This window comes from Cnephaeus nilssonii (assembly GCF_951640355.1).
Source record: "Cnephaeus nilssonii genome assembly, chromosome: 20".
Classification (NCBI taxonomy): domain Eukaryota; kingdom Metazoa; phylum Chordata; class Mammalia; order Chiroptera; family Vespertilionidae; genus Cnephaeus; species Cnephaeus nilssonii.
This window is the reverse complement of record NC_137091.1, coordinates 31,714,469-31,733,180: the sequence shown is the minus strand read 5'-3', so window position 1 is coordinate 31,733,180 and position 18,712 is coordinate 31,714,469. Positions and strand designations below refer to the sequence as shown.

The 18,712-nt window shown below is 52.3% G+C and overlaps 1 protein-coding gene across 1 annotated transcript in view; it reads left to right on the top strand.

Annotated features, from left to right (window-relative positions):
* CA5A (carbonic anhydrase 5A) overlaps positions 1-18,243 on the top strand; it is a gene marked incomplete at both ends in the record, with an annotated part of 31,896 nt that extends 13,653 nt beyond the window's left edge. The window contains 5 exons of the mRNA XM_079759764.1: positions 7,887-8,005; positions 10,398-10,493; positions 10,642-10,704; positions 14,360-14,515; positions 18,100-18,243. Coding sequence (XP_079615890.1) covers positions 7,887-8,005; positions 10,398-10,493; positions 10,642-10,704; positions 14,360-14,515; positions 18,100-18,243 — 578 coding nt within the window. The remainder of the gene's footprint in view (positions 1-7,886; positions 8,006-10,397; positions 10,494-10,641; positions 10,705-14,359; positions 14,516-18,099) is intronic.
* Positions 18,244-18,712: the final 469 nt, after the last annotated feature.

Here is an 18,712-nt window from a genome sequence, read left to right as displayed (position 1 = left end):
AGGACCCCAGTCCCAGGGACCCAAGTCCCAGGGGACCCCTCTGCTGGCTGGGCGCCTGCAGTGAGGCATGAACTAGTGGCCCCAAGATTATGCAGAGGGAAGAGGAGGGGAGGGGAGGGGGTCCCGGAGGGAAAGCCCGGGCTGTCAGGAAGGGGACTGTGGCTACAGGTCAGAAGACGACACCTTGACTGGGATGGAAGACTGTGATGATCACACTCATCCCGGGCAGTTATTTTTCCCTGCAAATCTGTAAATTGGCGGTCTGGTTCCTAAAACCATATACTTTCCATCTTCATTAAAGAATGAAGATTTCGTTTATTTGCTACCTTACTTAATCTACTGTTTCTTCCCTCGGTTCCTGGGCCTGGGTACTTTTGGAGGCTGGGGGGAAGTGTGATTCTCCATCCACGGGAATAATAATTCCCACCTAGGAAAGCGCTCTGCCCTCTGGGACCCACGAGGTCCACATCAGTCCCAACCCCCTGCAGCCAGTCCCCGCCCGCCCGCCCCTGTGATGGTCTCTTCCTCCTCCCCCCGCTGCTCTCCCACCCGCTGCTCTCCCCTCCCCCACTGCTCCCTCCACTCGTCATTTCCTCTTCCCTCGCATTCTTCCACACTCCCAATTGCACCGTCCTCCCAGCTCCCCCAAATCAGGAGAGTGGCGAGGCTGAAGAGGGCTCCCAGAAGGACGGGCGGATGTGGTGAGTCGGAGCCCCGGCTAGTGCCAACCATGCTCCACTGAGCAGGAATCAACTGGGAAATGGGCGATCCTCTGAGGACCCTCTGAAATCCCGTCACGTTGTTAACGCCCACGGGGCCCACGTGGTTCCAAGCCTGCCCTCCGTCTCCCCATCACTAGGCACGCAGCTGTTCACCGGTGCTTCCGCAAAAGCACCCAGGAAGCAAATGTGCTTGTTCCGAATCAGAGGCTACAACTGTAAATCTGCAATACAGCAGCGCAGGCCACTCTCTCTCGGCACGTACTTACTAAGCACTCACTGTGGGTGGGAATGCGCCAGGTCACAGAGCCCTCCCGGAGGCGGTCCTTGCTCACAAGCTCTCAGGTTAGGAAATAGGTGGAAAGGTAAAGTGAAAACTTAAACCAAGTCATGGATGGAGAGGGGAGAATGCAGGTGCTGCCACCACCCCCCTCCCCCCCGCACCCAACCCCCAGGAAGACGTGATCTGGATCCCGAATCGAATCCTCCCAAGTCCCTGCTCAGGCCGCAAGCGTGGCACCTGGCTGCCCTCGGGGAGAGCCGCAGCAGGAGGGTCTAGCAACCACGTCTGCAAGGCTGGTGAGAACTGAGTGGGCCGCTGCGCTGCCCCGGGCTCTGAAAGGCAGAGGAACCTGTGGGTTGTGGTGGCATGTAGGAAGGAGGGGGGGGGGGGGGAGGGCTGTGTGTGGCTGGGGAGAGGAGGGGAAGGAGATGGTAGGCGGGAATGGAACGGGGACAAGAAAGAGCTTTGAAAGGAGCCACGGTGGAGGCCTTGGGAGGTGAATTCCAGGACTTTCTGAAGGAGATGCTGGGTAGGTTCCTGCGACACACTCAGGAGAGCCTACCGCGGAGACTGTCATTCTTTGGGGCTCGTGATGTGATCGGAAACAAGGTCAATGGCAAGGGCACGCAGCCTCCAGCACCCAGCTGTGCTCGGGTTCCTCTGCTCCAGCGCGGTAGACGCCCAGGCCACACAGCGCGGTTTCTCCCGCACGCCTACCTCCGTGCTGAGGTTAGAGTCAGGCCAGGAGTGGAGGAATCAAACAGTTCATGGCTTGGGCAAGTCTCGCATGAGGTGTCCATTTTTAAAGACCAGAACATTCGAAGTCTGTTGATGAAGGCTCCCCTACTTAGCCATTGCCAGCGCCTACCCCTTTGCCCCCTACCCCATTTGTACTGCTCCCTCCTCCCCGGCCACTCGAACCATCCATTCGTGCCATTCCCTGGTGGCCTGCTCCCTCAAAGCACTTAATCCGCGCCTGTCACAACTCACAGACCTGCTCATCACTCGTTTGCTGCCTGCCTGCCTCTCTGGATTCCCAGCTCCCGGGGATCAGGATGACATCTGTATAATTCTCTGGAGACTCCCCAGTACTTAGCACAGGCTGTGGCACACTGTAGGAGCTCAGTGAATATTTGTTGAATGAATGATTTTTCCTCTTTTATGCACCTGTGGCTGGCTGAGCCCCCCTTCTAAAGGACAATCTCTTAAGATAATGTTTATCCTTCAGTGTCTTTATGGGAAGGTCCTATCTTGGGAGAAATAGTGGCTGCCTCAGGTGACTGCAAATCTCTGCTTTGATGATGATGGTGGTGATCATTTTAATAAGATCGATAATACCAGTAATAATAACAGGAAGTGCTGTCGCTAGTTGAAGACCCTACTGGTGTTGGGAGCTGTGCTGGCGAGTGTTTGTAAGCATCCCTGTATTTGTTCCTCCGATGTTCTGGACATCAATGATGAGAGGGAATCATTGATTGGCTGCCTCCTGCACGCCCCCTACTGGGGACTGAGCCCGCCACCCGGGCATGTGCCCCTGACTGGAATAGAACCCGGGACCCTTGAGTCCACAGGCCGACGCTCTATCCACTGAGCAACACCGGCTAGGGCTAGTGTCATTATCTTTTAAAAGTGCCAAAGCTGAGACACAGAAAGAGAAAGCAACCTTGCAGAGCCGCACTGTGTGAGGCCGGCATTTGGGCTCGTTTGCATGGCTTTAAAACCGGAGCCAACAGGTGATGATCTCCGAGTTTAACGCCCAGGGAGTGATCTGGATTCCCTCATTCCGGGGTTCTGGGGTCAGGTTGTGACCCCCACACTGACAGTGTGCCGGCACCTGCTGTGGCTCCCACTTGCCTGGGGCGGTGGCGGCGGGGGGGGGGGGGGCGTTACAGAGAGCTTCCTGGTCTGGAGAACACACGGAAAACCTTTGACCTTGAACTTTACAGCTTCAGAATATTGGTTCAACCCCAGAGTGGCACCAAGGACAGGCTGCTCCTCGGAGATGTCGTGTTCGTTGCAGTTTTGACTAACTTGAATATCTCAAACGTCTCTTACATTTATTTTAAGCCTTAAAACAGCCGTGCCTGCCAAAAGCCGGCTTAGCCTAGTGAAACCACTGAACGACAAACAGGTGGCTACGAACAGCCGCCGTTGTAAGCACAGAGACAGCGTGTCTGGGACCAGCCAAGGGCAGCGTGGATCATCCTCCAATGTCATCTGTCCTCGGGGGTCTGAAGGGTCTGGCAGCCGCTGACACAGCACCTGCTCAGGAGAACTCAAAGGTGACGCACAGCCTCCTCTCTGTGGACAGACCCTGTGGATGGCAGAGTCTGGGGGCTGAGGGCTGGCAAGCTAAAGGCCCTTTCTGTACTGGGCTTGCCTTTTTTAAATGTTTCATTAAAGGAATATTTTTTTGACACAGTGTTGTCATAAAAAGTCACGCTGAGTTTTTTAAAATCCAGGGCTGCCATCTTAAACCAGGTTCCTAACTTTCCTGACCAGAAACACCACAGAGTTTGGCTTGAACCCTGCTACGTGAGCGGAGGGTCTGAACCGTCAAGCAGGCCTGGGTTGAGGTCACTGGGTCACTGGGGCAGGTGACTTAACTCCCGAGTCAGTTTCCTCATCTCAAAAATGAGCGAATAGTACCTGCGGCGAGGAGGTCCTACGTTCCCTGGGGGAACCTACAGTGCTTTGCGCAATGCCCAATAAATGCCGGCTTGTTCGGTGGTAGCGTTTCCAGCATGCACTCACTGTCCCTCAGGTGCTGACGGTACACAAGCTGGCGGATGCTGCCGCACAGCACCCAGGACCAGGACACAGGAGACGCTGAGCAATGAAATCAGCTATTTCATCCCAGAGACATGCCGATGGCTGCTGGGTTTTGTCTTTGAGCACTTCCAAATTGCCAGGCATCATGCTAAGAGCTTTGTATTTACCGCATCACTTAATTCTTGCAATGTCCCTCTGGGTAAGCACTAGGATCACCCCCATATTACAGATGGGGAAACTGAGGCCGGGAGCAATTCAGTAACTGGACCAAGATCACTCAGCTTGGAAGAGATGGGGCGGGCAGTCGGACTCCAGACCCTGCTCCCACAGAAAGGGAGACAAAAATACGATTCCCCAGCTATTAAATAAATACACAGGCACTTGGCTACTGGGCTGTCTTTGCGGGTCGGGTCTAAGTTAAGAGACATTATTACACTGAGATTCTTCTCGGTGGTCCATGTCTGCTGGCGTTCCTGAATTTAACGCTTTTTGACGCGCTCTTTTTCTCTTCTGAAATGCTCTTGCAAGAGTGAGGCTGCAACCCTCAAAATGGCAGATCCCGGTGTGTCTCCACCCATCGGCCACGTGGGGGCGCTCCAGCCCAGCCCATGTTCCACCCTAGCCCTGCCTGCCTGCCCCAGACCTCTTCCTCCTCACTCTCCTCCTAGAAAAGCTTATCTCCTTATTTACATTTGCACATGACAGGCTAGCGAGGGGCAGCAGGCTTTGGGGGGCTTTGTTATGGGTTTGCTTGGTCCCAGCCCAGGTTCCCAGCAAGTCCCTGGTTCATGTACAAATGACCAGAATCAGCTTGAATGGGAGGGGATCTATATTCTGAGGCCCCACTGAAAAGGAGCATTCTTCCCTGCAGCGGGAGAGCCCCAGGATTTCAAAGAACAGGCTTCCATTTATGTTCGGGCTGCCCGCAGCAATAAAGCAAAGAAAAGCAGGGGCAGACAGGCAGGAGTCTGACTGGTGGGAGGCTGCTTCGGAAAGGGGTTCTGGGGGCCTTTATGTTTGAGGTGGGAGTGGAGTGTGTGGTCATGGGCTCCAGTCTTGCTCAGAGTGTGAACTTGGGAAAGTCTTCTGACTCCAGCCTCTCCTTACCTTACAGAGGAAGGAGCCATGCTCTGTGCTCACAGTTCCCGCCCATCCCAGCGTCTCTGATTCTGGCTCTCGGTTGCCGGCCACGGTGGGGCGTGACTTTGCTAAAGGTTATTTTAGGCGGGGATCTGGCAGACATCCAGCTAGTGGTGAATGTCTGCCTCCTGCAGTTGGTATCTTTCTTTTTGGAGACCTCACCTGTGTACCTACATAGAAGTCTAAGAGGCTTGAGCTGGAAGGAACCACAAGAACCATGTAGGTAGTGCTTCTTTTTTAATAGATGAAGGAGCCGAGTCCCGGAAAGGTTATGTGACATTTGGTCACCGGCATCGTCATCATCGTCGTCGTGTCTGACAACACTTTACAAAGTGATCTCCCCGCCATTATCTCCGTTTGTCCTGCCAACACTCCTCATTTCACAGGTGGGGAGGCTGGGCTCAGAAAGGCTGAGCAACTTGTTCAGGGTCACACAGCAAGTTAGAGCTAAGCTGCAAATCCAGATCTTTAAATAATTAGTGCTTTGTGGAATTCCCTAGAAATCTTAGGCAGTTCCCAAGCTACCACGGGAAAGGCTGAATTCTGCTGTAATGCACAGATCTGCTCACTGAGTGGCTGGCTGAACCAATCAATGAGCTGAGTCATCCCGTTCATTCACCCACCCGGTGCCTCCGATGGATGTGTCCTGGACTAAGTGCTGAGAATACAATGATGAGCAAGACAGAATGGCCCCTGTCTTGGGACCTCGAGTGGATGGTGCTTAGCTCACAGCCTTACAACTGTGTTCACCAGTTTGTGTCCAATTCAATTTGTCCCTTGGATAAAACACCCATCATTCCTGCCTTCTGCACGTACGTTCCGGGAAAGGTGACCCAGATGTGCGTTGGTATCCCCATGGGTACCTTCTGCGTGGGCGAGCACATTGCCAGTCCCGGTCTCTCAGTGCCCAGGGTACCTCCTGAGGACGTTGGTCAGGTGACAGGCTCACCTCTCGGTCCCTACGCGATGTATTTTGGTGGCATGTGGTCTCTGGCTGCCCAATGCTACAAACGCCCTTTCCCCCACAGATACAAGGCGCCAGGCAGACGTGCCCCAAGACGACGCCTGCCTGTGCCTCACGGTTCTGTGACTCCTTAGGTTACATTTTGGACTTTGAAGGATAAAGGGGAAAGGCATGCATTTTGGCGTCAGACTTGGGTTCGAATCCTAGCTCCAATTGCTGCACCTCAGGGATTTCTCACAACCTATTTAACTACTCACCATAAATTAAAATACAACACAAAACTACAAAGGCCAGTCTGCGTGGTATCCTCACCCCTCGAGGGAGAACAATCACCCCTCTTGTATTTCTAACCTCGAACATCTCCATTAAAGTCTTGTGATATGAACCCACCTGAGAGGCTCTCCTCCTTCATGTCACAGTAGTCTTGGCCACTGATGGATTCAGACTTTATGATTTGAAATGTGGGGTCTTTTTTTTTTTTTTTAATCTCACCCAAGGATATGTTTTGTTGATTTGAGGAAGAGAAGAAGAGAGAGAGAGGGGGGGGGGGGGAGAGAGGGAGAGAGAGAGAGGGGGGGGGAGGGAGCGAGAGAGAGATCAGTTGCCTCCCACAAGCACCCTGGCTGGAAATCTAATTCACAACCTAGGCATGCGCCCTGACCGGGAATTGAACCCACAACCTTTTGATGTACAGGAAGATACTCCAAGCAACTGAGCCGCCTGGCCAGGGATAAAATGTTCTTGTATACTTGGTGAGAAAGAGGTATTTCTGCCTGTTTTTAAAAGCAGGGATGTAATGTGTGTGTGTGTGTGTGTGTGTGTGTGTGTGTGTGTGTGTGTGTGTGTATGTGGTGTTAAGGAGAATAGAAGATTACCTCATGAACCATAGAACTTTACGACTGGATGAGACCCTAATGACCTTGACCAACACCCTCATTTTGAGTCAAGAAAGATGGCAGGAAGCTTTACAACTTGATTGGGAGCAGGATTATGAGCTGAGCCTGTTTTCTTGTTTATAGTTCAGTGTTTCCTGCTACAGATACTTTTTATGGTAAAGACCCAACAGAAAACACCACTAGCCGGTAGTGTTTGACATGTAGAGGGGCTGATGCCAGCAAGGCTCCTGGAATTCACTCCACCATTCTGCCATGTCTTCCAGACTGGTCCCAGCCACCCCAGTAGCACAAGCTCACTTCAATCCAAAGTGGGATGTCCAACAGTTACCACTGCATCTGTAGCGGTTGTTCATGGAAATCTATTAGCAAAGTGCAGCGAGCGGCAGGCCAAGCCATGTGCATCGGAGCCACCCAGGAGACAGTTAAAATGCAGAGTCCCTGCCCTAACCCTGAACCCCTGGATGGCGCCCACAGGCCCGCAGTTGAGAGCCAGACTCCTCCTTGGCGGATGCTCAGGTCTGAGCCCGAGGGCATCAGGCTAACAGCTCTTGGGGAGGCTCCGCCAGGCATTTAGAGTGACTTAGAAAGGAGTGTGCCTGTAAAACCTGGTCATATAGTGGGACTAGACTGAGCTAGAGCTGCATCAAGACCAGAGCTGGTGGAGAAGGTAGCATGCTGTAGCTCAGAATTTGTTTTAAAATCTTGCTCTTAACATATTAGTTTACGAAATTATGTGGTGATGGGATTTAAGCCTTTTTTTTTTCATCCAAGAGACATATTTTTTTTTCTTAAATAAGGAAGTCTGGGAATCTTATAGGACAGGCATACATCTCAGAAATGGTCTTTCTCTGCTTTATTGCTGCGGGGAGAGGTTGAGGCCCCTACCGCCACCTGGTGGCAGCACTGGAATCTGCATCATTACTATGAGCGTGATGTGGGCCTGCCTGGGGCCAGGTAAGTGGGACACGGGGCCCACCTTCCAGTTTGCCATTTCAGCAAGACATCAGTCGAAAGTGAAATCATGTGGCTTCAGCGTAGACAGTGTCACAGCAATACCACAATCCAACAAATAGACACACTAACACGCAAGCTCCACTGGTTTCATTTTCCAGGAATCAGCGGTGGCCCCTTGGAAAACCACTACCGCCTGAAGCAGTTCCACTTCCACTGGGGAGCAGTGAACGAGTGGGGCTCGGAGCACACGGTGGAGGACCACGTGTACCCGGCAGAGGTGGGTAGATGTCCGAGCAGCGCACATGTGGACGCGTTCTACATGCCGGGCTCCGTCGTGGGGTGGCCAACCATCCCAGTGGCCCAGAAACGGAGAGTTTCCTGGGATGTGGGTCTCTTTGTGCTCCAACCAGAACAGTCGGACACCCCACCCGTTCAGTCACACAACCGTCCTAAAGGGAGGGTGTTCTTAGCACCTTCATTTAGCAGAAGAAGTTCTAAGTGGTTGGGTAACTTGCCAAAACCGGGCAGCTGGGATTCAAGGACAGAATGTGCTCTGAGCCTCTCACTCAGCCCTGAGCTTGCTGGTGCTCGATTTCAGACTCGCCCCTTCCTGTCCTTCAGGGGTTGAGGCCACCATCAAGAATCTGAAAATCTTTACAATAGGGATCATCCTAAAACCGTGGTCGGCAAACTGCGGCTCGCGAGCCACATGCGGCTCTTTGGCCCCTTGAGTGTTGTGGCTCTTCCACAAAATACCACGGCCTGGGCCAGTCTATTTTGAAGAAGTGGCGTTAGAAGAAGTTTAAGTTTAAAAAATTTGGCTCTCAAAAGAAATGTCAATCGTTGTACTGTTGATATTTGGCTCTGTTGACTAATGAGTTTGCCGACCACTGTCCTAAAACAAAGTGACCTCTGAAACATTAAAAAAAAAAAAAGAAAAAGGGAGTCGGGGGAAAAATGAGCAGAGGTTAATGCTAGGAATCGGGTTTTGTAGTTATGGTGGGGTGATAAGTGGTAATGTATAGATTTCCCCCAATATTTTATTATGAAAATTTTCCAACATACCAAAAAGTTGAAAGAACCATACAGCAAGAACCGGTGAGTCTGCCACTCAGATCCTAAGATGAACATTTTGCCATATTCTCTCTATCACACGTCTGTCCACCCGCCCATCCCTTTACCCACCCACCAGCCACCTGCCTTTCGGATGCATTTCAAGTTATGAGCTGTTTTTGTTTCAACTTTCTGTTGCCATTGTTATGGGAGTCATACTGTAGTTAAAATCCAACTAGAGTCCAGCCAAGCCCCAAAATATAAATGACCTGTAGTCACACACCCAGACGTGACCTCTGGGGACAGCTTATAAATAGGGAATTACATCTACTGATATGATTACACACATGTTTACAGATGTGACGAAGGTGAAAGAGCAGCCGCTTGCAACATGCTCCCGTTCATTGGACCACACAAACTGTGTATCCACACCACGGTTTTGAATGAACAGATATTTTAGCAGAGGAGCTTGTTGTAAGCTATTAGCATAGAGGCGAGATCGGCGGTGGGACCCACCAGGGGCTCTCTCTGAGTCAGATCCCTCCTGGCCATGCTCAGACGCCTGGTGCCGAGTGCTATTTCCGGTGGGGGTGTGGAGGGCAGAGCCAGCTCCAGAGGTGGCGTCTGTGAAGGCAGGCAGCTGCAGTCAGGGCCGTGGCCAGCTGTCTCTATTTCTGGCAGTTGCAATAAGACAGCAGGCAGGGGGTTCCAGGTAAGCTACAGAGAAGCAGGAAGAGGCCTCGCCACCCTCGTTGTCCCCAGTGCACATGGCTGGGAACACTGGGACTTGGGAGTGAGGTGCCACCTGGAGCACACGTGGACCCCGCACCCCGCAGAGGACCCAGGGCTCTGGCATCCAGCAGCACCTGGGGAGGGCTTGCAGCCTCGGGGTTTGGGTCTCCATTCAGAAAGACCTCACCGCGGCTCATTCCTGCCGAAGGAAATCTGTAAGGACACCCAGGCCCCGTCCAGGTTCCGAGCCAAACCCGGCGTGGGCAGCACCACGTGCTCTCATCGCAGAGAACCCCCGAGCCAGCCCAGGGGTGCTGGCTCTGCCTCCTGTTGGCCAGTGACCCAGGTAAACCTGTTCCCCAAGCCCATCCCCTGGCCCTGATTTAAATCCTTATCATCTGGCCAATCCTGATGCCAGAAGGAAGGGTGTGAAATAAGGACAAGAGAAAGTTCAAGTGAGGACGACAAATGGAGAGAAAAATGCCATCTTGGGGGCATTAAAATTATGTGTTGTTTATGTGAAATTCAAACTTTACTGGGAGTCCCGCATTTGATCTGGCAAACACTTTCAAGGATATCTGAAAAAAAATAGGAAAAATAGCAAAATAACCCACTCTCTCCAATCCCCATTTCTATTTTATAAAGTCAAAACGAGCCTCTTTCTCTCCCACCAAAACCGCCAAGGCCCTTAGGGTCTGTGATTCGATCAGCCACTTGGGGCTCCAGGCATGCTGGTGGCGCCCACGTTCCTTACACCGGCTGCTCAGGCTGAATTCATTCAAACCGTTGAATGGACACATAGGTCTGCCACACAGCAGGGGCGCAACTGTTTCATTTCTCGCTGCATCGTGATGGGCACAAGGTCTCTGTCTCCTGTGTTTCAGCTGCATTTAGTTCACTGGAACGCTGTGAAATACCAAAACTACAAGGAAGCTGTGATGGGAGAGAATGGCTTGGCTGTGATAGGCGTGTTCTTAAAGGTAACCCCTCGCTAGGGCCTCGCCCTCCTGATGGAGAAGTGGTGTGCGGTAACGGGGCTGCTGTTTGAACAGTCTCCGTAGAAGGAGGCGTGCTGGTCGCCCCGCCCCCGGCCTTTTCGAATGAACATGTGGTGTCTGTGCTGTGCAGCTGGGGTCCCACCACGAGGCACTGCAGAAGCTGGTGGACGTCTTGCCGGAAATAAAGCATAAGGTAAGCCACACACATCGAAGTCGGCGGCCGCGGAGAAGCAAGGCTGTTCAGAGCACTGACTGGTTTGCCAGGGGAAGAAAGCCAGCTGGTGCGTGTGCCCGGGGGGTCTGAGTCCCATCCTGAAACGGAGTGCGCGGGGGCTGACTCCGGTTGTGTGGCGCGCGCTGGCCCACGCTCGGCTGTCACTGTGACACCGCTGTTCCGGGGCCCCTGCCTTCTCGGTATAAATGGGGTGCTGGACTCCATTTGAGTTTCCCCAGAAATTCAGTCATTCCGGCAGCATCTTGAAGATGTCTGCCTTGTCCCCCCGGCACTGGTCCTGCCCCAAGCAATGACATCCACTAATGATAACGTTTGTTTTAAAACTGACGGACATAAATGCCTGACTATTAGCCTTTAAGAGTGCCCACCCAAGTGCCCCCTGGCACACTCCTGGGGGGGACACAGGACCACCCCCTCCCTGAGAGCATGGAGACCACGGGGAGAGGGAAAACCCCACCACCCACCACGCGTGGGAGGCAGAGCGCAGCTTGGCTCGGCTCCTCTTGAACACCTTGTCGCGTTAAGCACGGCTCCGAAAGATAACAAGGCCACCAACCATGTCGCTTTTCTCCAACATCGGCTGAGAGAGGACTTTGATGGAGAAGTGGAAATTCCACAGAAATGCCGTTTATTTGTTCGGTACCAAACAAAAGCATCCTGAGAGGGAAGGGGTCGCTGCGGCCCTTGAACGTGGTCCTCGGACGGATGGGGCTCCCACCTGTCCTAACAATGGTGAGCGCGGCCCACAGGAAGGCCGGGGTCAGCCCTTCCTTGGCTGGCTCACGGGGGCCTTTTGATCTGTGTGGTGCCTTCCCCTTGATGTGGACTCTGCGGGGGCCTCGTGGGACCGAGCCCAGATCACCCTCCTCACCCCCCGCCGCCATGGCTGCCAGCTCAGGAACTCCACAAGGGCAAGGTGCTCGGAGCATCCTCTCCCTCGCTGGCCTCCGGCCAGAGTAAACCTGGGATGTTTGCCCCACCAGCATCCACCTCCTGCATGGGGTGGCCTCCGCCTCCCGGTGGGAAAGAAAGCAGCTGGCTCGGAGGTCCTGTTTGCTCAGGGGGGTGTTTTCCTTCTAAGGAAGGCTCTGGAGCCTTCTCTCCCCCACCCCCCCACCCCCGCCCCGCACCCCGCCCCGACACATACACTCACACACACACACACACACACACACACACACACACTCACATGAGCTACCTCAGGGTCCCTGGGCCAACCACCAGGGAGGAATGGTGTCTGACGTGCGGTGACAGGAGACGCTGCCTGGGCTCAGTCTGGTCCTGAGGATCATCGCTGGGCCTCAGGTTCCTCACCTGAAAAATAAGAGAATCTTAGCGGTGAAAGGCCCCGCCCTGGTGAGCAGGAGCCGCGCTCCGTCCGTCAGTCATTTGTCACAGTCTGCACTCTGTCCTGGGTTCTGGGCCGATTTTTTGAACGTTGCAGTGTTAGGAGTCGTCTCTGTGGTGTACATTCGATCGGTGTTGACACATTAGTGGAGTCACCCAGCCAGGCCCACACAAAACCGCGCCCCGCCCGGCATGTCCCATCCTATGGCCCTCGCACAGCCATGGCCCTGCCCCCAAGCCTGGGCGACCACTGATTTGTTCCAAACCCTATGGTTTTGCCTTTTCCCCCATTGTATTCTCCCATGTTGTACCGAATGGAGCTTCCTTTGTCAGCCGCCTTCCCTCTTTCCCAAGTGGGATGTGCACGTTAGAAAAGAGAACGGGGGAGACCTCCGCGTGGGCGCCCATCAACGGGAGCCGGTTTGTCGAGATTCGTGCTGCACGGTGGTGCAAGCCCCGCGTGTGCGCCCTGCCAATCCTCTAGCCAGCGGGGCTGACAGACACACAGAGAAGGGGCCTTAGCTCGCTTTGGGGCTCCGAGGGGGAACAGCTTTCTGTATCGGAACCCTCATGTGCCTGAGGGACAGGACACAGCTCCCGAGGACATCACTAGAAACGCATAGATGTCCTCTCAAAACTGTCATTGGCAGGAACCTGGCAGTGGGTGGTGGCCCGCCAGCTGCTCCTCCGTGGGACCCGCTGCCTCACCCCCACCCTGCAGCCCCGAGCGGGGAGGAAGCAGCCCAGCGTTGGGATGGGACACACCTCCCAGCACCTGGGTTCGGCCACTGCCTAACTGTGTGGTTTAGGGAGAGTCACTTACATCTGTTTACTTTCTTCGTCAATAACATAAACATACCCCTCGAAGGGTGATTCTAAAAATTCAAGGGAATAGTCTCCAAAGGGGTCCGGCAGCCTATGGGGCTGGGATAAGGGGAGCAGGAGGGGGGACGTATCTGTCACCACAAATCCACTGGCACGTTTTGCATTTTGTCCCACGAGCCTGTGTGACCTGTTTCCTTCAAGAATTAAGCAGACCCCACAATGGAATGTCATCCGGCATGGAAAGGAGTGAAGCACCAGCACACAGCCAAGGGCTCCCAGACTGTGAGAGGGCACAGGCCGGGCTGAGGCCCGCCCCCCCCCCCCCCCAAGTGCACAAATTTTGTGCACCAGGCCTCTAGTCCTTTTATAAAGCACAGAAAGCAAGCAAACTGTGAATTCTGAACACTGGGCTCCCAAGCCAGACATGCTGATGGGAGTCCCTTGTGGGAGCAACACAGAAATCTGGGGACACAGTGGTCGAGAACAGCTGTCCATGTCCACCAATCCCGCCTGTTCCCTGTGAGAAGGGGAATTCTGGCATATGCTCAACGCAGGGCATTCTCCTAAGTGTATGTCATCACCATGGCCCTGACACTCAGGGACGGCTGCTTTAGAGAGAAGTTCAGCTGTCTTAAGGAGCAGCCACTGTGGAAACAGTGTGACAGTTCCTCAAAACTAAACTTAGAATTCCCATAGGATCTGGCATTTCCATTTCTGGGTATATATGCACCGTCATTGAAAGCCGGGTCTTAAAGTGATGTTGGTACATTCATGTTCCCAGCAACATTACTCACAATAGCCAAGGAGTGGAAGCTCTCCAAGTATCCACCGACGAACGAATGGATAAACACAGTGTGGTGTACTAGTCAGTCTTAAAAAGGGAGGAAATCCTGACACATGCTACAACATGGGTGTACCTTGAGGACATTTTGCCGAGTGAGATAAACCAGTAACAAAAGGACAACTAGTGCATGATTATTCCACTCATGTGCGGTCCCTAGAGGAGTCAGATTCATAGGGACAGAAAGTAGGATGGTGGGGGCCAGGGACTGGGGGAGGGGGATGGGCAGTTAGTGTTTAATGAGGAAGGAGTTCCAGTTTGGAAAGATGAGGAAGTCCTGGAGATGGATGGGGGTGATGGTTGCACAACAGTGTGGATGCACTTACTGCCACAGAACTCAAAAATGGGGGGTTAAAATGGCAAATTTTATGTTATGCATGTTATTTTACCACATTTTTAAAAGTATAATATTTTCACAGTCTGGGCATGGGAAAGTAAATAACTTTAAAAGAAAAATATATAAGCATTTGGTGAGGAACACACTTCCTTCCTAGCCATGCAAAGCCACGTCTCTGAGAGAAAGATAGAGCCCTGCCTTCCTCCCTGAGCCTCTGCACCCCCCATCTCCTCCTGATGCAGCCTGTGGTCTCTGTCTCTCAGGAGGCACGGGTGGCCATGGACCCCTTCGAGCCCTCCTGCCTGCTGCCCACCTGCCGGGATTACTGGACCTACCCGGGCTCCCTCACCACTCCTCCACTAACCGAGTCTGTCACCTGGATCATCCAGAAGAAGCCCATTGAAGTGTCCGCGAACCAGGTGAGCTGTGCCCACAGCGGGTGTAGTGGGACTGTATTGAAGAAATTGTTTGGCGGTGTCACTAAGATATTGTAAGTGAGCATCATGGAGTTTAACTTTTTGGTGCATTTTGGATGTTCCTGCACCAGAAGGTTAACATTGAAGTACAAGCTTGTTGACACCGAACAGAGGTTCCTGAAATCACAATTCTTTGACCTTGAGATATTAGTATGTGAGAGAGACAGAGACCGAGAGAGATGGAGTGGGAGCAGGGTGGGGGGAGAAAAGGGTAGAGGAAGAGAACATTTTAGTTTGTTCCACTTGTGTGGGTGATAGAACAGTAAGCTACAGAACTATATATGCTGAGATAAAATTCCAGAAGGATTGTATTAGTCAGCTATTGATACAATAATGCTGTGTAACAAACCTCCCCATAACTCAGTGGCTTATAACAAACATTTGTGTGTGTGTTTTTTCTGCTTGCGGGTTTATTGATTGGCTTGGGAGGCTCTATTTTATTTTATTTTTAAATATATTTTTATTGATTTCAGAGAGGAAGGGAGAGGGAGAGAGAGATAGAAACATCAATGATGAGAGAGAATCATTGATCAGCTAGGGAGGCTCTATTTTAGGTTGTAGGCGTCTGGGCTTCACCAAAGGTGGTCAGTGGTTGGGTTGGGCCCAGTGTCTCTCATGCTTCTTGGACCAGTGACCACCAAGGGCTGGTTCTCATGGTAAATGACAAAAATGCAAAAGGCAAGCCAAACGACACATGCATACTTAAGGCTTCTGCTGGCATCACACCCATTCCCATCTTGTTAGCTAAAGCAAGTCACAATAGCAAGGCCAAAGTCAGTGGGGCAGAGAGAAAGGGAGCAAATATTTACTGAACAATACCCCGGTTTATCACATAGATACACACCAAAATGTTACTACTCATTATCCCAGGGTCATAGATCTGCAGTGGTTTTTATTTTCTTCCTTTTTCTTACCTAAATTTCTATAGTTGTAAAATAAGTATATATATATGTAATAAAAGTGTAAGCGACCATCGCAACTGAACGGACGAACAAACAGGCTGTGTGGGGCGACTAGGTCAGCAGTGGGGTTAGTGAGGGACGACCAAACAACTGAGCAGCATGTTGCGTGGGGCAACCAGGCCAGCAGGGGTGGTAGTGAGGGGCGACCAAACAACTGAGCAGCAGGCTGCATGGGGTGACCAGGCCTGCAGGGGAGGGCAGTTAGGGGCAATCAGGCTGGCAGGGGAACAGTTAGGCATCAATCAGGCTGGCAGGGGAGTGGTTAGGGGGTGGCAATCAGGAAGGCAGGCAGGCGAGCAGTTGGGAGCCAGTAGTCCTGGATTGTGAGAGGGATGTCCGACTGCCCGTTTAGGCCCGATCCCACATGGGGGAAGCCATATTGTGTGTTGGAGTGATGGTCAATCTACATATTACTCTTTTATTAGATAGGATAGAGGCCTGGTGCAGGAGTGGGGGCCAGCTGGTTTGCCCTGAAGGGTGTCCTGGATCAGGGTGGGGGTTCCCTTGGGGCGTGGGGCAGCCTGAGCAAGGGGCCTGTGGTGGTTTGCAGGCCGGCCACGCCCCCTGGTGACCCAAGCAGATGCCCTGGTATCTGGAATTTATTTACCTTCTACAATTGAAACTTTGTAGCCTAGAGAGGAGCCAAGCCTCCTGCATGCTCCACGGCTGGCAGCCATTTCTGTTTGGGTTAATTCACCTTCTATAATTGAAACTTTGTAGCCTTAAGTGGAGGCCTGGGCCCGGCCAGGGTGTGCGGAAAGGTTTGCTTCCTCCGTTGCCGCTGGCAACCCTGGCCTGGTCTCTCCAGCTCCGTGGCTGCCGCCATTCTGTTTGAATTTGTTTACCTTCTATAATTGAAACTTTGTATCTTGAGTGGAGGCTTAGGCCTGGCAAAGGCATGTGGAAAGCTTGGCTTCCTCTGTTGCCTGGGAAACCTTGCTCTCTGTGGCTGTAGCCATCTTAGTTGGATTTATGTGCATACTCGCCCTGATTGGCTGGTGGGCATGGCTTGGGCTGGTGGGCGTGGCTTGGGTGTAGCGAAGGTGCGGTCAATTGGCATATTACCCTTTTATTAGGTAGGATATATATTAAGTTGCATTATCTTTTTCTTTGGAAATCTAGAATCAGGAGAAAGTCCGTCTGTTGAGGGCAATTTAGATTCAGGGATTGCAACTACACAGCAAGCATGGTGTCACTGTGCCACTGCTGCCTCGGGCAGACATCTCTGATCAATCTCAGCAGTATTCATCAGCTCTGGTTCAGCTGTCCTTTTTCTGAGGGCTCTAGATGCGCTCTTAGAGGTACTCCCAGACTCGCACGTCTGAAAATACTCTCTTATTTAAAAGCCACGGAATGATGCCCTTTGCCTTGTGAGTCTGAACTTTGAGATGCAGACTGCAGATCACCCCATCCTATCCCCAAACCAGAACTATTGCAGACATCAGACGGCCTTGGTGGAAGAATGATCCTTGCCACCAAGCCCCTCTGTCACTCAACTGACATGTAGTAAGTACCCATTCTGGGTCAGGTTTGTAGCAGGAGAGGGTGGGAGAGAAGTAGAAAGGGAGAGGGTGGTGCAAAAGCAATGATATCAGTCTCTGCAAACTGCTGTCTGCGGGGAAATGAAAACATAGTTGAGTGTTATTCAAAAATACAGAGCAGAAGCCCCTTACCCTGGCCGGGGGGAAGTGGGGAGGTGTGTGTGCACCCCGGGGGCAGTGGGAAGGAGATTGCCAAGTGGAGGAGAGGATAAAGGCTGCATTTCTGAGAAAGTAAAAAACAAACAAACAAACAACAACAACAAAAAACGTGCAGTGAGCTTGAATGCCTGGGAGACTGTGTGCACCACGCCCTACAGAACTCCAGAGGGCGCTTCATCAACCACACAGATCTTTCTTGCTCATTAAGTGGTCACTATAGAGATAAAATGTCACTTCTGTATTAATTAAACATGTGAGTTATTTTCACAGAGCTCGTAAGTATATTCTGAGAACAAATGAGATGATCCATAAAAAAATAATCTTTTAGTTCCTTGAATGAAAAGTAAATCAAAGATTACTTTAGCATGTACATTATATGCATTAGATCTCTATTGCTGCGCAACAAATAGCTCCAAAACTTAGTGATTTTTTTAAAAACACTTATTATCTCTCAGAGTTACTGTGGGTCAGAATTTGGGGTGTCTCTGCCCAGGATCTCGGAGGGAGTTGCAGTCAGGTGTCAGCTGGGGCTGCAGTTTTCTGAAAGCTTGCCTGGGGCTGGAGGATTCATGCCCAAAGTGGCTCACACAAGCAGAATACACACCACATGGGCCTCTCCATGGGGCTGTTTCAGTGTCCTCACAACATGGCAGCTGGCGTCCCCAGAGCAAGTGACCCAAGAGACCCCGGCGGGAGCTGCAATGCCTTTCCCGACATAGCTCAGGAGCCACCTCTGCCATGTTGTATTGGCCACACAGGGCCACCCCTGATCCACTGTGGGAGGGGACTACACAAGGCCCGAGGGACACCTGGGAGCTGTTCACTGTCCCTGCACCCCGGTAACTCTGGTGGATCTCTGTTCCAGCTGGCCGCGTTTCGCACGCTCCTGTTCACTGCACTTGGTGAAGAAGAGAAGACGATGGTGAACAATTACCGCCCACTTCAACCCCTGATGAACCGGAAGGTCCGTTCATCCTTCCAGGCCACGAAAGAGGGCACCAGACCCTAAATTCATTACGTCCAAGTCAATGGGCTGAACTGACTTTAAAAAGAGGAAGTATTGTTTCCCAAGTCTCATGGTCTGATCATATGCAACCCCTGAAATTAAAAAGAAAGACAGAGATCATTGTTTCAGTCAATGTACTTTTCAGCTGCAATGAAAATCACTTCAAAGAGAGTGAATGGATATCCGGGACCCGGAGTATCTCACAGGACTCGCAGCGGGTCATGGCAGCCTCACGGGGCCGAGCAAGCCCGCCCCCCCCCCGCCCCCGCCCCCCGACTGATGTCATCCACCCAGCCCTCTCTCAGCCCCATGCTGCCTCACCCCAGGTGGTGTCCTCTGTCTCTCCACACTCATGGCCACCCGTAGTTCCCAGGCAACAGAGTCCCGATGTATCAGTGTCCTGGGGCCCCTATAACAAATGACCCCAAACTGAGGGGTTAAACATCAGAAATATACTTTCCCATAGTTCTGA